General features: G+C 46.3%; 1 protein-coding gene across 3 annotated transcripts in view; it reads right to left on the bottom strand.

Annotated features, from left to right (window-relative positions):
* The window catches only part of CELF5 (CUGBP Elav-like family member 5), a 71,702-nt gene extending 55,259 nt beyond the window's left edge, over nucleotides 1-16,443 (bottom strand). For all 3 annotated transcript variants that reach the window (XM_063290900.1, XM_063290901.1, XM_063290902.1), the window contains exon 1: nucleotides 16,200-16,443. In XM_063290900.1, the coding sequence (XP_063146970.1) occupies nucleotides 16,200-16,443 (244 nt within the window). The remainder of the gene's footprint in view (nucleotides 1-16,199) is intronic.
* Between the last annotated feature and the right edge of the window lie 4,011 nt (nucleotides 16,444-20,454).

Below are 20,454 nucleotides of genomic sequence, written 5' to 3'. Positions count from 1 at the left end.
GCTCAGAGGGCACCAAGGACCCCACAGTTCAACCTTGAGCTACAGAGATTCTCTTCTACTGGAATCGGAAAAAAGGGTTAACTCAATAGCCACGTTCAAGCGGGCGTGTGAAGGCAGCACCGGATGCTGTAGCTGAACAACCTGCTATAGATTTGACATTATTCCAACTGCGGAGCTCAATGTCTCTTCCAGTTTTTTGATGCTATGCCCCCACCCCACCCCAGGCATCCATTTAACCATCCTACCCCAGAGGTATTCATGGCACTCTGATTGAAATCCTTAACTCTGATTATTCATAAGCCTCCTGGGTGTTTCTGGTTCAAGTTCACCAGTTGATCCTTTTAGCGGTAAGTAAGACTGTTTTCATTCAAAGTCCCTGGGGCCTTGCAGAGGGTGAAGGGGATGTCTCTGTGAAGCCGCTTCTCCACGGAGAATCTGACCACCTCCTCTCCCGAAATCCGCTTTGAACAAGACAGCGAGGGAAGGGTCAGCGTGAGGCCTTGTCAAGGCATGCTCCGAGGGCTTAAAAACCCACCACGGTGCCAGTTTTGATCATCTGATGCCTCCCGCCATGCGGCCAGAATTTCACAAGTGCCCCAAAGTGGTTGGCTTCCTCAGCTGTACCAAATAATAAATACCCCACCTCCAGATAAAAAAAGGCCAAATCATCTTATATAGCCCGGTCAAGGGTTCACAACTTGCCCACAAAGCACAAAATGTTGAGTGCAGAGTGGAAGTTAAAAAATGGAGCTGACCACATGGGGTTGGCCTGTGAAAGAAAGCTACCTCCCCCCCATAAGAAGCACGGATGCACTACGACAATTTGTTGCAGACCCCGCTTGTGGCTTGACTCTGGACACTTCCTTGGAAGTTCATGGATTTCAGCCACTGATATACCTGCGAGGCCAAACTTGTGGGAGGGGGAGTTGCCTCCTGGAAGAGGGTGGGGCCGAAGCCAAAATGTGGGTGGGGCTAACGCAGGACCCGCCCCTTTTGGTCACTTCCTCTGCCTTGGCAAAATTCTAGCTGTACAGTATTTGGACTACATGTTCCTCCAGACCAGGTAAAGCTTGAGCAGCTAGCTACATTTGCACCAGTATGAAACTTGGTTAATCTCAATTAGGTTTGTGTCTGTCTACATACAGGTAGTCCTCGACTTACGACCATTCATTTAGCAACCATTCGAAGTTACTTGCCATCAGTCCCTGCACCTATGACCATCGCCGCATCCCCACAATCATGTGATCAAAATTCAAGCACTTGGTAGCCAGCATGTATTTATGACGGTTGCAGTGTCCCAGGGTCATGTGATGACCATTTACAACCTTCCCAACTGGCTTCCGACAAGCAAAGTCAATGGAGGAAGCCAGATTTGCTTAATGACCACATGATTCACTTAATGACCACAGTGATTTGCTTAACGACCACAGAAAAAAAGTAAATTCAGGCATGACTCACTAAATGACTGCCTCGCTTAGCAACAGAAGTTCTGGTCCCACTTGTGGTCGTAAGTCGAGGACTACATTTATGTGTATGTGTGTGGGGAGCTGTAAGCAGGTTGCACAAACCCAGCAAATGGGTCAGTTCAAGTTCAGCTGGTCATGAAAACCCAGCCTGTGAATTTCTCTCGCGTGACGGGGTGAGCTCCCGTTGCTAGTCCCAGCTCCTGCCAACCTAGCAGTTCAAAAACATGCCAATGTGAGTAGATTAATAGGTACCGCTTCGGAAGGCAGGTAACGGCGTTCCGAGTAGTCATGCTGGCCACATGACCACGGAAGTGTCTACGGACAAACGCCGGCTCTTCGGCTTTGAAGCGGAGATGAGCACCGCCCCCTAGAGTTGGACACAGCTGGACTTAATGTCAAGGGAAACCTTTACCTTTACCTTAATGGAGAGGAAGAATATTCCATGCGTTCATTTAAAAAAGTCCCATCTCCCCAGCACCTTCCAGGTAAATTGGGACTACAACTCCTAGTGCCTGAGAGTTATGGGCACTGTAGTCTCAACTCATCAAGAGAGCACCAGCACTGGAAAGAGTAGCTTAAGAAGGATTTCCTCCCAAACTTTTCAGGCAGGGAAATGTGAGAGATGGGCATCTGTGGGCAGGAAGAGGAATAACTTCCTCCTAGATCAGTATTTCTCAACCTTGGCAACTTTAAGATGTGTGGACTTCACCTCCCAGAATTCCCTACCAGCAAGCTGGCTAGGGAATTCTGGGAGGTGAAGTCCACAGAAGCTGGCTGGGGCATTCTGGGATTTGAAGTCCACATATCTTAAAGTTGCCAAGGTTGAGAAACACTGTCCTAGAACACCAAGCCCGCCTTCTCCGATTGCAAAAAGCTAAGCATGGTCAGACCTCCTCAGTGTTTGGATGGGAGACAGCCCCTGTTCCTTCCTTGCTCTGTCTCTCTTCCCCCTCCTGTTTCCTGAACGGGGACAGTTTACAGACACGAGAAATGGAACACACACTTTTTTCTTCTCCTGTTGTTCCATGTGTTTGTGCGGCACCATCTGTGAAAAGTGCAACCTACTCACCAGCTGGAGCCGGCACCGCAGAGAGATGTTGAAAATCGAAGGGGGAGAGAAATGGCCGGGGATTCAGAGAATTTTTTCTTTGGAGGTGGGGAGGGAACAGACTGTTCTATGAAGTTTGGTTGAGTCTGGGCATGGGATGGCAGTTGGCAGGGGAGGGGCTGCAAGGAAGTGGGTCAAAAAAGTCAAGTTGGCATCCGTAACCATGCAGTTGGGAGCCCTGCTCCTGTTATACATGTGTTGTGTGAGCAGAACTCCAACTGCATGGCTGCAGCTGCCATTTTGACTTTTTTGACCCCCTCCCTGCAGACTCTCTGGCAGTTAGAGGTTGTGTGCACAAGTAACTAGTCCAGGTACATTCACCCCCACCTCTCTTCTATTGACATAGCCCAGGGACTTACACACACACACACACACACACACACGCTGAAAATTGTCTGCCTGCTTTTCCAGAGTCAGGAAAAGCACAGAATCCCAGATACAAATGGACACAGAGCTTCCCCAATGCTGCTTAATTACCTCTCAGCCCGTCCCGCCTCGCAGGGTTGTTGTGACAATAAACTGGGGAACAATTTTGTATTCTGCTTTAAGTTTCTTCCAGGAAGAATGGGGTCCAGCTGAAGCATCTGCCATAATTGTTACATTATCATGGATGTGCAAGGCTGTCCTCGCACATGCCTAACAAACACCCAGCTGCAAAAAGGGAGGTGTTATTGATTTATCTGCCCCAGGAGGCTTTTCATCTTGAACAATAGCAAGAAGCTGTGACAGCTGAAGGAGGTTGCAAGTTTCTCTGTTGCCCCCACAGACATACCACACCCAGTGCCGATTTCAGAGCCGAAATATAGTCCAGTAGCCTGTGAAACTCACTGCCACAAGATGCTATATTAACCACTACTTTGGGTTTTCTTTAAGAGAAGGAGGAGTCAGCTCAGTCTAAAGTCCAGCTTTAGCACTGAGTTCACACAACGTACTAAACTGCAAATCTAAGTGCATTGCTGTGTTCATATCCTATGCTATCCCAAATCAAATAAACCATGGCTTAATATGACTGCTTGTTTTATCTGACGTGTTAAGATAATGGATCATTTCAATAACATGGAACCACAAATAATCGAATCCCATTTGAGTGAAGTCAACCCAGCTGGTATTGCCTATCTATCTATCTATCTATCTATCTATCTATCTATCTATCTATCTATCTATCTATCTATCTATCTATCAAATTTATCACCACCCTTCTCCCAAAAGGGACTCTGGGCGGTTTACAGTAAAACATAAATAAAAATATAAAACTGTAAAACACTACAATTCACAATAAAATAAACATAATAAAACCCTCGATGGCTGGAAGTTCTTTATGATTTGCAGGCAGAACAGGTCCTTCTAAGAAACTAGCCATCCCCAGGAATGGCTACTCTCCCTCCCGCCCCAGGCATAAGTACAGAACCAGGTCTTTAGCTGTTTCCTAAAGTCCAGGAGGGAGGGGGCCAATCTCACTTCCGGGGGAAGGATATTCCAAAGGGCAGGGGCTGTTGCAGAGCAGGCCCGCCTCCTGGACCCCGCCAGATGGAGTTCTCTTGCAGACGGGGTCCGCAGCAGGCCCTCTCTGCACGACCGGGTGGGATGGGTTGATGTGATGGGGAGGAGACGGTCCCTCAGGTAACCTGGACCTGTGCCATGTAGGGCTTTAAAGATGATAACCAACACTTTGAATTGGACCCGGAAGCATACTGGCAACCAATGCAGCTTGTGAAGCAAAGGGGTGACATGTGCTGATCTTGGGAAACCCAAGATCGCCCGCACGGCTGCATTTTGCACCAGCTGAAGCTTCCGGATACTCTTCAAGGGTAGCCCCGTGTAGAGCGCATTGCAGTAGTCTATATGGGAGATAACCAGGGCATGAGTGACTGTTCAAAGGGCCTCTCGCTCCAGGAAGGGGCGTAACTGGCGCACAACCCGAAGTTGCACAAAGGCCCTCCTATCCACGGCTGCCACCTGCTCTTCGAGCAGGAGCCGTGAGTCCAGGAGGACCCCCAAGTTATGCACCGGGTCTGTCTGGGGCAGTGCCACCCCATCCAGAACTAAAGATGACAATTTCCCAGAAATCGAGGAGCCCTTAATCCACAGCCACTCCGTCTTCCCTGGGTTCAGCCGCAACCTGTGGTCCCCCATCCAGGCCCCCACAGCCCCCAGGCACTCGGAAAGGGTGGCCACAGCATCACTTACTTCACCCGGAATGGAGATGTATAACTGGGTATCATCTGCATATTGATGATACCTCACCCCGTGGTGACGGATGATCTCGCCCAGCGGTTTCATGTAGATGTTAAAAAGGAGAGGGGAGAGAACCGAACCCTGCGGCCATATTGCCTATGCTTGGAAGTGAAGCAGGCTCATGTCTGGTGAGAACTTGGATGGGGGACGACCAGGAAAGTTTAAGGTTGAGAGCTAGACTGGGAAATCTAAACTATGCCAGAAGAAAGCCATGGCAATCCACTTCTGTATAATGGCAAGAAAACTACATGGATGTGGACTTGTCACCATGAGTCAACTCAACTTGAAGAACAGTTGCTTAGGTGGCAACATCTCACCAACATTGGTGATCTTCAAAAGCTAAGTAGGGTCAAAACTGGTTAGAAGGGAGCTCACCAAGAAATCCAGAGCTGTAAGTCTGATGGGGAAATTAGCAAGCATCTTGGAAGATAGCATGGAAAAGCAGGTCTGTATCGTTGCAAAGAAAACTACACCGAGTCAAGTCAAGGGCCGCATGTCGAGCAAGCCCAGATTAAATGCCAGTTGGATAGTCAAAAAGCTGCCCCCATTGTGTCAAAACAGATACCACTCTTACAAACAGCTGGGGAGGGAGGGGCAAAATGGAACTACCCAGATTTTTATTTTATCTACTTTAATTATTTTACACTGCTTATAGCTCGCTCCTATCTCTAAGGAAAACCTGCAGGACCAGGTTGGGGACAGACCATCGTGGAGAAAAATCTATCTGTGTGATTGCTGAGTTCACACTGACTTGATGGCAGATAATCAATCAGCCCCAAAGCACGCTGGGTAGCAGGCAGCCATAAAATGAAAGCAAAATGCACAGTTAGAAAAAAACCACATTGCCCCTCCTGCTTTGTTATATACAGCTACTTATATGAAGAGGAAAGCGCTAAGAAATGTAATCAGTGGAAAGTTAATAACTTGTTTGGATGGCAAGATGTTATTTATTTATTTGTTTATTTATTTTCTATCCCGCCTTTATTATTTTTATAAATGACTTAAGGTGGCGAACATGCCTACTACTCCTTCCTCCTATTTTCCCCACAACAACCCTGTGAGGTGGGTTGGGCTGAGAGAGAGGGACTGGCCCAAGGTCACCCAGCCAGCTCCCGTGCCTCAGGCGGGACTAGAACTCTCCTACCACACCTGATTGGCTCTTGGGCTGAGAGAGAGTGGCTGGCCCAAGGTCACCCAGCCGGCTGTCATGCCTAAGGCAGAACTAGAACTCCCATACCACGCCTGATTGGCTCTTGGGCTGAGAGAGAGTGGCTGGGCCAAGGCCACCCAGCCGGCTTTCATGCCTGAGGCAGGACTAGAACTCCCATACCACGCCTGATTGGCTCTTGGGCTGAGAGAGAGTGGCTGGGCCAAGGCCACCCAGCTGGCTGTCATGCCTAAGGCGGGACTAGAACTCTCCTACCACGCCTGACTGGCTCTTGGGCTGAGAGACAGGGACTGGCCCAAGGTCACCCAGCCACCTTTCATGCCTAAGGCGGGACTAGAACTCTCCTACCACGCCTGATTGGCTCTTGGGCTGAGAGACAGGGACTGGCTCAAGGACACCCAGCCGGCTTTCATGCCTAAGGCGGGACTAGAACTCACCGCCCCCTGGTTTCTAGCCCATTGCCTTAAAACCACCAGACCAAACTGGCTCAAAATAAATAAATAAAGATTTAATTATCAATAAGACGAAGATAAATCTTTTTTTGAGACTCTTAATTCACATCTAGTTGACCTGACTGGTTTCAGTATCTTCAAATAAGTAACATGGTACTAGAAAAAATGCAGAAAGAAGCGGGAATTGACTGAATAAGAAAGTCTTATAATACACAATTCAGAACTTTTGCTGGGCCTGATAACTGTCGGTGAAATATGACCCAGAAACTGTACAAGTCAATGATGGCAAGATTGAATGGCTGCAGAATTGGAATGCAGTAGTAGCAATGCAACAATGGGAATTTCAGTGAAAGAAAACACGTTAAATTTACTCAGAATATCAGAAAGAATTGCTACATGATGTTTTATCGCTGGTATGTCACTCCAAACTTAATTACTAAAATAGGTAATTCATTCTCTAAAAATTGCTGGAAATGTAATGAGCAGATTTTGCATATTGGATGGCAAGGTTGTAAAGTTCTGGAAAATGATCCATACTAGAAGGAAACAAATGTTAAAAGCTGAATTCCAAACTGCGGGAGTATGGTGAAGTCATACCTTAAAAGTAAATCCGACATAGAATTTAATTCAAAGTGGAAACCATTCCTGGACCGTAATTTAATTACATGGATTGGTGCCCTATCTAAAATTTAGAAGTTTTATTTATAAAGTTCGTACCTCAATTTCCTGTGATATTTAAAGCAGAACAGATTCTTAGTGTTGATTCAACTGATTGCACTTTATGATTATATGTGGTGATTTGAAATACATTGACCCTGGTTCTTGATATTAAACCTTGTTTAAATCTCAGTGGTGATTTTTAGTCACTTAAAGCGATTTATTCACTTGTTAGTATTCATTCATTAGTAAATTCATCAATTCACTAATGATATGCCAGAAAATAACCTCCTTCACATTTTTTAGATCCATTGTTTACTCATTTGTCCTTTCTTCTTTTATTTTCTTTATCTGTTTTCTATTTTCTATTTGTGTTTGTGTACCGAGGTAGTCCTCAGTTAACGACCACTCGTTCAGCAACTGTTCAAAGTTATGACAGTGCTGAATAAGTGGTGGTTACGACTGATCCTCGAAGTTCTGGCCATTCTAGCACCCCCTTGGTCATGTGATCACAATCTGGGTCCTTGGCAACCAGCTCACACTTACTGTATGATGGTTGCAGGATCCCACAGTCACATGATCTCCATTTGTGTCCTTCCCTGCTGGCTTCCCACAAGCAAAGGGCTGGGATTGCCATTTGCTAAGCAATGCAGTCACGTGACATCACGCTTTATGACCGTATCACTTAACAACAGAAATTCCGGTCCCAATTGCCATCTAAACTTGAAGACCACCTGTACACTTTCTCTAAAAAGTCCTGCCTTAAGCACAAAGCCAGCTGGGTGATCTTGGGCCTGTCCCTCTCTGGCATCCCTAAGAAGGTGCCATGGCAAACTTCTGAAAAAGATGGGATAGATTGGGGAATTTTTTTTCCCCTGGATTTTTTTTTTGCGTAGCCCCTAGCTGGATCTGGTCCATTTGCAACCCTGATATCTTTTTCGCCAGCTTCTTCCTGCATGCTGGTTGGGTCCCGTTGCATTCAATTTGGGGGAAGCTGTCGTGCTGACTAAAATTCTGACCCCCCTTTGCATAATTTCCTTCCAACATTCTGTTGGGTTGGAAAGGATTAGAAGAAAGTCATGGATAGCAGACAGGAATTCTCCAGAGGAAAAATTACTCATGGTTTTTCCTCTGCACACATGACACACTCAACAAGTCTGCAGAATTTGCAAGGCAAAGTCAGCCCACCTGCCACACGCATTGCAGCTCCCAAGCCACTCAACCCACTCCTGGGTGCTTTACAACACCCAACTGGGACCGCGGAATAGGGTGTGAATGAACCAGGATGGCGGGCCAAAATTAGGATTTCAAGTGCTGGGGGAAGGTGATAAAATTAACAGCTGCAATGCCAACTTCCAAATACTGACTCTTCCTAACGTTCCGTTTGATGCAGGGTATACAATTAGCCTGTGGAATTCATTGCCACAAGATGCAGCAATGGCCGCAGTGTGGATTGTGGGTTAGAGTAGCTCACTGGCTGAGTTCACACAAGACTCTTAAGCCTAAACCCTGGTTAACAAAACACAATGGTTGTGTCCATATAACATACTTATGCCCAAATAAGCAAACTTCTTAAAGTTTTATGTGATGGTCTGATTCATAAAACATGCTAAGACCAGCTGCATTCCCACCACATCCTCTGGCCACAAATTATCTGACCCCATTATTTACTTATACATTTACTACATTTTTATGATGTCTTCTCTCTAAGTTGCCCAGGATGGCACAAATCAGTGTTTTTCAAACTTGGCCACTTTAAGATGTGTGGACTTCAACTCCCAGAATTCCTCAGCCAGGATGTGTGGATTTCAATTCTCAGAACTCCCCAGCCAGGATATGTGGACTTCCCCAGCCAGAATTCTGGGAGTTGAAGTCCACACAGATTAAAGTGGCCAAATTTGAAAAACACTGGCATAGAGGGTGGTCACCCCCCATTTTATCCTCAACAACTCTGTGAAGTAGATTGGGCTGAGAAAAAGTGACTGGCTCAAACATATGTAGGGAGCTACACAGTGAAGTGGAATTTGAACCCAGGCTTTGTCACCTCAACCTGGTTCTCCTCCATCTTTCCATGTCTACTGCGGTGCAAATTTTCCATCCCTGGAAGTTCAACCTCAACAGAGCATCTTTTCCCAAGGAAGGGCAGTGGAAGCACATGGCACCATATTCAGGAGCAAGGTGGTTGTGTTTATATCAGCATAATGTGCACCTGTCCAACAGCCAAGCTCTGATCAGCAGCAGCCACACTGTTTGTGAGTGATCCTACCTCTGCAGCATTCCTGGGGGACAATTTAAAGGCAGGGATTGGGACTTCTACTTAACACCACCAGCTGGCAGGAAAAACCACCACCATCGCTCTCCCAAGGGTAGCAGATGCCTGGGTGGGAGAATTGATCCTGAGTGGAAGGTCACTGGTGCCAAGTTCACAAAGTGCCAAGGCGCTCCATATCGGTAACCTGTCACTTCATCTGTTTCTAACATGGGTCCACCGGTCTTCTGGAAGATCGTTGGGGTGAAGCAGGAGAGAGCTCCCATGATGCACTGCGAGAGCTCCCTTCCACCATCCTGGCCTGTCCGCCACTCTAATGACGTTTCAGCTGGGCTATTTTTGAACAGAGGTTCAGTGGTCTTCTAGAAGACCTGTAGACAGGTTCACCAGCCTTCCTGTCACTTGGATTAGAAGAGGAAGAGGAAGAATCCTCCTCAATTTCACCCCCATGCCTAAATATCCCAAAGTGATCAGTCCTGCCAAGAGAATTGCAGAACTGGTAGCAAGCGGCCACAGGTCCCAACACACGAAGCATCCCATGGGGGACATAAAATGGTCCTATGGTAGGCAAAAGGCATAAATAAATAAGTAAGTAAGTAAGTAAGTAAGTAAGTAAGTAAGTAACATGCATAGATCTCTTCCCCAGTTTAAATGGACTGACACACATAACACACACACACATAACATACACAGACACACACACACTTTTTTTTTTTTTAACAGGCAGATTTATTGGTCTTACAAAAGACCATTGAATATGTAACATACATAGATCTCTTTCCCAGTTTAAATGGACTCTCTCTCTCACACAGACACACTTTTTTTTTTAAAGGCAGATTTGTTTAAAAACGGGTCTAGTGGTCTTCCAGAAGACTGGTATTCCATAAGGAACCTGTGTCATGTCTGAATGGGGCTTTGTTAATGCCATGTTCAGCATTCCATGGGCAGATGGCTCTACCCGTGTCCCATTTCTCCTGCAGCAGAAGCCAAAATGGCCAGGGACCACTAGCCATTGACAGAAAGTATTACTTTAAAATGGGAATCACTAAGGATAAATGTAGGCGGTCTTTGGCATGGCAGGGAACGAAACTCAGACCACATCCATGAGGACAACCCACCCTCTAAAAAGAGTTAGTGAGAGATCTTCATTCTATGGACATCAGGATGAGCCATAGGGATGTCCAGCTTTCAGCTGATCAGCAGTTTCTTCCTTTTTTCTTTTTCTTTTCAAAAAGGTGTATGCCATTCTTCAAACCCAAGTTTAGCCCAGGATGTCTTGCAATGCATTAACACAGTAGCATAAAAATGCTGAATAAGAATTAGAATGCATAATCAAATAAGCCGGCATTCTGAGTGTGAGCCAGGATGCTGTCATTTAACACTGGGAAAAGATCAAGAACACGAGTTCATAAATTAAATAAGAGAAAGAGAAAGAGCTGTGTTGTGGGTCTGTGAACTAAGAGAAAGGGGAAGGAGGTCGCAGATCTGAATGAGGGTTGTTGGATCCTGCGGAGTGGCTGAATACGTGTGAGGAAGTGAAAGTGTGGGTTGAATTATGAACGAAAGAGCTAAGATGCATGTCCAGAAGCATGAATTTGTGGGATCTAGATTGTTGTGGGTGGGGACCAAAGTCAGAATCCGTAGATTGCTGGGAGTTTCATGATAAGTTCCAGAGAATGGTGATAAATGGAAGAACCAGGAGTGAGTCTGGGGGAAATTGGGCAACGTTCTCCATGAATGTCATCCAGAGGAAAAAATGTTATTGCTAGATGTGAATGAATGAATGTGTGGTAATGAGATGAAAGAGTGCAGAAAAGGGGATTGGGCCAGAGACCAAGGAAACCTTGACAATGATGACTATTTAGTGAGTATTAGCTTAGAAAAAGTTGGTTGGTTTCAAGCACAAAGTTCTAATCTACAGTATTCATTTGTACATAGGCAAAGGAATGAATATCGACCCAAAAGCATGATTGACTTGGTGGCTTCTGCTGAAAGATTTAGCAAAGGTTGCAAGGCTGATGAGAGGATCTGAATGCTGGACAGACCATGTCTTGGTGGTGCCAGGGGTGGATCTTGTGAAAAAACGGGCATGGAAGAAAAGATGTGAAAGAAAATACAGGGAAAGTAGAACATTCACAGGAAGAGAAATTTTCATTCTACGTGGAATGTACAGTATTATGAGATTATTAATCTCCCAACGGAAGGAATGGGTGCAAAGAAAGAGGATGTGGAAGCTGCTTGGGCGTAATGGTGTGTGGGAATGACCGTGGGAGACAGGAAGAAGAACTGAGACTACACAAGGGTTAGATAAGAGGAGGCTGAGCTCACAGAAGGAATGGGGTGTGGCAAAAGTCTCAGAAGGCTGACATTGCAACCTCGCAAGGCTGATGTTGGAAACAGTGAAAAGAATTATGTCACAGTGCCACAAAAATAGGTGGAATTATGCTGATGGGGTGGATGGAAAAGGTCAGTGGGAAGAACAGGTGAAAAAGCCCACGGATGAGGAAAAAAGGCCTTTAAAGAGAGTTGAATCGAATCATCCATTCAGTCGCATCTGACCCTTGGCGATTGCATATTTAAGGGAATAGTTGGTGCAAAAATGTAGGTGAGAGAAAGGTGTGATGTAATGTCTATATAGAGAAAAAGATAGTTGCACTGGATTGTAATCAAAGAGAGCAAGGAACAGGTAAGATTAAAGGAATCAGAGAAAACAACTGCAGTTATGGCATGTTTTGGAAGCGGGTAAAAAGACCTGAACAAGGAGCTTCCATCAAAATAAATGGAATTTTAAAAATAAAAGTGATGAGATTATTTGGGGTGAAACTGGAGTATTTTAGAGACTGGCAAGGGAATTACGTTGATCTGTCAAAGAGGGGAATTGAAATGAATCCCCTAAAAAGTGATGTCCAGGTAAAAATGGATGAAAAGGAAGTCATAAATACTGGGAGAATGTGGGGAAAAAAATGGGAAGGCTGTGAGTGTAGATGGGGTACATACTGTGTCTGGTAAAATCAGAAGAGATCAGGGTAAGATTGAATGGGTGCTGGATAATACGAAATGGAGTGGTCAATAGAAATGGAAATTGGAATGAATGAGGATCCATCTGTAAAACAAATACAGTGAACGAGTCAAGAGGAAGACAAGGAGAGACCTGGTTGGTTGACTTTGGTTTGTTCCTTGAAAGGGAGAAAGGAGAAGTTTAATTAGGAAAAGGCAATGTAGAACAGCATTTCTCAACCTTGGCAACTTTAAGACGTGTGGACTTCAACTCCCAGAATTCCCCAGCCAGCCAGGCTGGCTAGCTAGGGAATTCTGGGAGTTGAAGTCTACACGTCTTAAAGTTGCCAAGCCTGAGAAAACTGAGTTAGTATGCCCTCCTTTTCCTCCCATTTTCCTCCTTTGAGGCCTCTTCCCTCAAAAGAATATGCGGTTTTTCTAAAGCAGTGTTTCTCAACCTCAGCCGCTTTAAGATGGCTGGCTCGGGAATTCTGGGAGTTGAAGTCCACATGTCTTAAAATTGCCAAGGTTGAGAAACACTGATGTAGAAAGTGGTAGATGGACATGATGGATGGAAGCAAGGATAGCTGCCAAGGAAATTCAAGGGTGTTGCAGGGGTGGGTCAAAAAAGTCAAGATGGTGGCCCCAACAGTGCAGGCAAAGCTCCTCATGTGTGATATCCACAAAACGCAGGCAGAGCTGCCATCTGTGGCCGCCATCTTGATTTCTCTGACCACACCTGTGGGCCACCCTGACTAGGATAGAAAGGTATGGAGATGTGTAACAAACGGTGTTGATGGAAAACCATTCTAGCTATATTTCCTTTCCCTTATTTGTGCCAGATCTATGATTTTTGTGGTCTACTGTTATTTGCTTGGTGGGTGTGCCTGTAGATAAACCCAATACTTTAAAAGGATAGAATCAAATTAAAAAGCCACTGCTGACAGAGTTTTAAAAAAGCTTCTACAAAGCACACACATTTAAAAATAAACTAATGAAAGATGGGATGTCAGCTTCCCTCTATTTTGGCCACTTTACCATTTCAGCATCCTCCCTCCACTTTGGCTGCTCTTTAAAGGTTTTGAAGATATATCTTAACTCTCCTCATCAGTCTTTTTTCCCCTGATCCTTCTCCCATTTTTGAAGGCGGGGCATCTGCAGGTGGGGTAGGGTCAAAAGCAGGCTGGCCGTCACAACTGTGCATTCAAAACCTCACACCTTTTTAACACACATGTGTATAAAGGTGGGGTTCAATCCCATGGCTGCCATCTTGATTTTTTTGACCCCCCCTGCAGATGAAAATGGATTATTCTAGTAAGCAGGTTAAGGGTGTCACACCAGTCCAACCTATGCATCTGCAGTGATGGCTTGGATCAGGCCAAAGGTCTCTCTACTCTAGCATTTTATGCCACACATCACATCACAAGCCTTACCAGCTTGGGACACCCACCCAAACATGGAAGATTGACCTCTCCACGGTCCCTCCACTATCCAACAGTTGATATTCAGGGAGTTCAGCTGTTGATTCATGACTAGGCACAGCATTCAGGAATTCAGGGTGACCAACCTGTTGAGGTGAGAAGTTGGCCAGAAGGCCATCTTCTTATTTGGCGCCACCCCAACAGCTGGAATTTAAGGCCTACTCTCTGGGATTTAGGAAGGAGCAAACAGCTTTCATGACTCTAAGCCAGTGATAGCCCTACCTTTGTGACTTTTTTGCAGTCAGTTTTAAAATTGCCTTTCTTGGTGGCCAGCTCCATACCTGATGGCAACCAGGCTAAAATCTTCTAGGCCAAGTTCACCTTCAAAGTAGAAAAATAAAAATCGAGCTTCTCAAACAGGACATCCAACCTCTCTTGAATGGCTCCTCCTAGACATTGTTTCTCAACCTCGGCAACTTGAAGACCTGTGGACTTCAACTCCCAGAATTCCCCAGCCAGCCATGCTGGCTGTGGAATTCTGGGAGTTGAAGTCCACAGGTCTTCAAGTTGCCAAGGTTGAGGAACACTGTGCTAGAGGATATGCCACTTTCCTTGCTGGTATTCAGCTCCATCTTCCAACTGATTATGAAGGATCTCCTAACATCCTAATCTTCATATGATTATGAAGGATCTCCTAATGTCCTAATCTTCATATGATTATGAAGGATCTCTATGTCCTTCTAAAAACCCTAGGAATTTAACTCCCTTAGTTCCTGCAGTCTATGGCAGCAGACAAACCATCTTTGCCCTGTTTTATGTGAAAGTCCTACCATGATCTGAAGAATGCTATCAGGTCTGCCTTTCCACCATTAATTCCACCATCCCCCCCAATCTTCTCTTGTACAAGCCCACAGTATCCAGTTTCCTCACCTTTTCATTGTCATTTGCAGATTGAAACCCACACTAACGTCTTCTTTTTCAGAACCATTTTCTCAATGAAAGCACCTTTTCTTAGTCACATCTGTCACACACATCATTCATGTGTGTAAGTGTGCATGCATCCACACATGCCTACAGACACCTGGTTCCTTCGATGCAATGTTGTGGGCCTGGCTGCTCATACAGTTGACCCTAAGACCTGGACCCCCTTTAGTACTTGTTTAAAACTCCCCTTTAAAAACACTTGCACTTTGCTCCAATCTGCTGGGTCAGCTACCAGGATCACTTTCCCAAATTTGCATTTGTTTGTTTAACATCAAAAAAAAAAATTTTTTTTAATGAAACCACATTCCCTCCACTTTCACAGACCTCCAGATCTTTCTGTCTATTATCATTATTATGATTATTTTTAAAAACAAATTGAAGGAAAGGGGGAGGGTCAGAAGGGAGTTGCCTGCAGGCCAGAAAAATTAAAATGAGACAGGCTGGCAGCAATGGCAGGAGTGGGGGGGGGGGGGGAGAGATGGAATTTCAGTGCAGGAAGAAAGAACAGGGAGAAGATGATGGAAAAGACTGAGGCAGAGGTGCTGGGAGAAGGACCTCCGGAGGGAACACCACAAGGAGATGGTTTGGGGATGGGAAACAAGAAAGCCCAGCTGACACCAGATCCAGGGCCTTCCCTCCCCCCATCTTTAATCTGCAAGGAGGCAGGCCCACAACAGGAAGATTTCCTTCTCCAGCCGCTTGGCAGCTTCTTAAAAACATGGCAGAAAAAATCAGGGTGGCAGGCCTGGTGTGCAGGGTGTGTGTGGGGGGGACACACTGGGAGTCTGACCATGTCATGCCTCCTGCACCCCAGGAGCTGGCCATGGGGTGGGGAAAATCAGAAAGAAAATGGCTGGAAAGAAGGTTCGGAGGTTGAAGGAAGGAAGAAGGATGGGAGCACCTTGGAATAACAGTTGGATGGGCCCGAGAGCAGCGAAATGGGAGGGGGGATGTGTGTGTGTGAGAGAGAGAGAGAGGGAGGGAGGACGCGCACATGCTGGTGTGTGCACGCACGTGTGTGGAGCCGGTGAGAAGCAAGCCGGGTGGCCGGAGTGAAAGGAAGGATCCGGGGAGAAAGAATCAGGAGGAAACGGGAAGATCGGAAAGTGGGGGTGGAGAAAAAGATGGAGAAACACCCCGGGAGGCGCCCGGGAAGAAGGGATTGAGGAAACCCAACTGGAACGGGGACCGGTGGCGGGGAGGGAAGCAGAGAGCACGGGATGGAGGGGAGCGCCTGTTCTCCAACCTGGGGCTCCTTCACCCAAGTGTGTCGGACTACAGCTCCCATCGCGATGGGAGTTGTAGTCCGGCCCGTCTGGCAGCAGAAGGAGGGCGCCAGATTTGGGGAGAAAGGCCGGGCTGTGGGAAACCCAGGCGAGGCGGAAGGCGAGGGGGGGGGGAGCGATGGCGCGGGGGGGGGCGGCAGGGGGCCGGCGCCCTACCTTTGTGCATGCCGGTGTAGCGGTCCTTGAGGACGGTGAGCTCGTAGATCTGGCCGAACTGCTCGAAGAGGGGCTTGAGGTCCCTCTCCTCCAGGTTGCGGGGGATCTGGCCCACGAACAGCTTGATGGCATCCAGATCCTTCATGCCCTCCGGGTCGGAGCCGCCGCTCATGGGGGAGGCGCGGGGCGGCTGCTGCTGAGGCTGCGCCTGCCGCCTGGGCTCGCTCGCCGGCAGTCTGGCCATGCCCCGGGTCCCGGCGCGGGCGGGCGGGCTGCGCACGGGAGGATGCTGGCGGGAAGAAGCGAGCGGCGGGCGGCGACCAGAGATGGAGACGGAGGCGAAGTGGCGCTCGCAGCATCAGGACCACAAAAGGCGGACGCTCGGCAGCGACGCCGCCTGGCCGGCCGCGGAACTGCGGGTCGCGCCGGAGCGGGGCAGGGTGGGTTCCCCGGGGCAGCGAGAGAAGCGGCCGCTCCCACGGCGTTCACACGACCAGCGAGGCTTAGTTGGGGCTAGCGAAGGCTCCTAAGAGCCCTGCCGGAAGGGGACAGCTGCTCCCGTGGATTGACAACGGGTTGAAGCCCAGGAAACCGAAAGCCGTTCAGAAAGAGGGGCACAAAGGGAGTCCCCAACACAGGCGCCTTTGAGCTGCCTGTTAAAGGAGGTGCTGGACGGGGGGGGGAGCACGGAGGGGTTTGGGGGTGACACCAAACACTTCCGGGTGGTAAAATGAAGGGGGAAAAAAGGAGAATAATTGCAAGGAGATCCGGCAGCGGCCCTGGCTCCCACCATCCAAATGGGGCTTCCAGTAGCCCAGGCGGAGTGAAGGGATGCTCGTTGGCCCAGAAAATCCAAAAGTCATCAGGGGCATCCAGAAAAGGACTTTGGAGTCAAGAAGGCGAAGATCTTGATGCAAAGGACAACCCAGTGATTGGTTGCTGGGGGGAAAAACAGGAAAATCCCATGCTTGGAGTCACGAGGAAGCGAATTTAAACTATATTCCGTATAATCATCCCATTATGCCAATCTACGGTGAGGCCCCACTTGGAGAATTGGGTGTTTTGGTCCCTGTAAGATCAAAAGGGCATTTTCGAGCTGGGGAGGGTGCTAAACATAGAACAGCAAAGTGATGTGAGGGCTGAGCAGCCCCCCTGGAGAAAAGACTCCAGCAGTGATGGAGTTTTTAAAGGTTAATAAAAGAACTCCAAGCAGCTAACATCAATCTTGCAGAGTAGAAGCGTGAACCAAAAAGGAGCTTAGCAGTTGGGGGTCTTTGCTGCAAACACGTGCAATCATGAGTGAAACTCTACCACCCCCTTCTAGCGTTGCGTAAAGCAATGGGACCCGTGTTATTTGGCCGGCCTTTTCACCTTGGTGGATGGTCTTCATCTCTGACAGGTTCTCTCCTTTTATATATTTGATCTTTCCACTCTGTGGCACCCGGGCAGATGCCTTGGGTTGGGGCCGGCTCTAAAAAACTGTGAAATGCATAAGTGGCCGAGATCACAAGAGAGCCCTTTTTCTCCCTCTTTCACAATGTGAGAACCTGAGGTCATCCTTTGACAGATTTCACACCTGGAGAAGAGAGGCTTCTTCACACTCAGCAGAGGGTGAAAGGGTGGGATTGGCTGCTGTGGTTTCAGGGGGGCCTCAGGGCTCAGGGCTCTCACCTCTCCTGTTTAACATCTACATGAGGCCCCTGGGTGTGGTGGTCCATTGGCTGGGGGCCAGGTACCAGCAGTATGATGATGGGGGGGCCAGGTAGCATCAGTATGATGATGGGGGGCCAGGTACCATCACTGGACCAGGATGCCCTTCAGACGATCACTCAGCTTTGGTCACTTCATGTTGGGAGCCTCTACAAGGGGCTGCAGCAACTCAGTCATTAAGTGACACACTTGCTAAGTGAAACCAATCACTTAGCAACTGACAGTATGACTTCAGCTTTCCTTTGCTTTACAGACCTGTGAAGGTCATAAATGCAAGGACAGGTTGCAAAGTTTATTTATTTATTATTCAAATTTAATTACTGCCCATCTCCCCCAAAAGAGATTTACTTTTTCATCACTGTCGTAACTGTGAACAGTCACTAAATGAGGCAGTCACTAAATGAGGACTGTCTGTATTTATCTCTGTTTCCATACTGATCAGAGCCCATACTGCTTTATTCTGAATTGAGTTCATGCTGTTTATTATAGTGTAAGGTGCCCAGAATTGGTTTGGAGTTGGGCGGTGCCTAAATTGAATTAAATAAAATATGTTTGTGTGTGTGTGTATCACCAAAATCAACAGATGTGAAATTGCTGAGTTTCAGAGTAGAAACTCAGCAGAACAAGAAAGCTATTTAAACAAGCAGTGCAAAGGAATTAAGGATAACAATGCAATGTTACAGAGAACAGCTTTATTTAAGAATATTAGAGAAATCAAGGGAAACTTTGATGCAAGTACAGGCAGTATAAAAGTCAAAGACAAGAAAAATCAGTTGAAGAATAATTGGCACAAAGGAGAAATGGAACAAATAGACAGAATAACGGTACAAAAATATCCCAGAATCTGTACTACGGATGAAGATCTGGTTGACAGGTATTTTGAAAAGTCCAGTTACATGGGTCCTAGAAAACATTGCTAAGAACACAGCTGCAGGACACATTTAAAGCATTACTTGTGGTCTGTAAACAGGTTTAGAAAACACAACAGGGGCCAAGGGATTGGAAAAGATGAATTTATATTTCACTGCCAAAAAAGGCTGATGCTAAGCAATGCTCAAACTATCCGACAATTGCCCATTTCTTGCACAGACTAGTAAGAAGGGGCAGAGCAACCTAGATTGATTTGGCTAGGAACATTAATCATTAAAAGCAATAATAAACTGCAAAAAGTCAACTCAGTATAGATTTTAAAAAGTACAGCTAAAAAAGCTTCAGCTCATCCTGCGTAAAAGCTAGAGTGTAGATAAACTGTCTGAAACCCCTTTTCTGCCCAAGGTGGGGTGAGAAAATCTGTAGCCATTTGATAGGCTTCATTCTTGGATATTTCTGCATCAAATCTATAAGAATTAAAACGTATGTGTTAGTTTTTAATATGCAGATGATTATCAATAGCCTACTGTATCATTACCAACTGAACAGGAATTGAGAAAAGTTCTTATAATAAAAAAAAATCTATAAGAAGAGTAGCTCAGAAGAGGAGTCTGCAAAACTGTAAGAAAGAAATCTCCCCATGCCTTAATAATACAAGCTGTTGCAAATCTCTGCTAACTGGGTTTTGCAGCAGATGTCTATTTAATAGGGCTGCACTTTTAAAAATAAAATTATTTTGCTTCAATTTCACTGATGTGCAGAAGAGGGCTTGAATGACCTTGTGAAATGTTCCCCATTCATTTTATTTACAGTGGCATTTATATTTCACCAAGATATGCAAGCCAGCATAATTGAATCAATATGCAGAATTTAAAAAAAAGATTAAAAAAAGATTTAAAAAAAGATTGTAGTCAGCAATACGGACTACACCTGAATGTGAAGAAGATGAAGATTCTCACAAATAGACCAATAAACAATAAATGGAGAAGAAATTGAAGTCGTCAACAATTTCATTCTACTTGGATCAACGCCAAGGGAAGTAGTAATCAAGAAATTAAATGACGTATCACGCTGGGAAAATCTGCCCTCAAAGACCCATCTAAAGTTTTCAGAAGTGAAGAGGTCAGTTTAAAAACAAAGGTGTGTCTGACTCACGCCATGGTCTTCCCAATTGCCACATGTGCCTGTGGAAGTTGGAAGGAAGAGATTAAAAAAGGAAGACAGAAGAAGAATCGATGCATTCAAATTGTGGGGGTGGCAAAGATTATTGAAAATACCAGGGACTGCCAGAAGAACAAACAAATAAGTTTTAGAAGGAATACAACCAGAATGTTCCCTAGAGGTGAAGATAACTAGGCTTAGACTCTCATATTTTGGGCACATCGTCAGGAAAGACCAAGCTCTTGAAAAGGACATCGTGTTTGGTAAAGTCGAGGACCAGCGGAAAAGAGGAAGGCCTTCGATGCGATGGATTGATACAGTCACAGCCACAAAGGATGCAAACATTGGAACAGTCAGGCACATGGCGCAAGACCAAACAGCATTTCGTTCTGTTATACGTGGGGTCACCATGAGTCGTAAATGACTCAGCGGCAACTGACAACAACAATCCTTGCAAGCTAGATTCCCAAAGTTGCCAACCACATTTTGGCCTTTGGTACTGTGCATATCTGGT

Source organism: Candoia aspera, chromosome 1 (assembly GCF_035149785.1).
Source record: "Candoia aspera isolate rCanAsp1 chromosome 1, rCanAsp1.hap2, whole genome shotgun sequence".
NCBI lineage: Eukaryota > Metazoa > Chordata > Lepidosauria > Squamata > Boidae > Candoia > Candoia aspera.
This window is presented reverse-complemented; position numbering and strand designations above follow the sequence as displayed.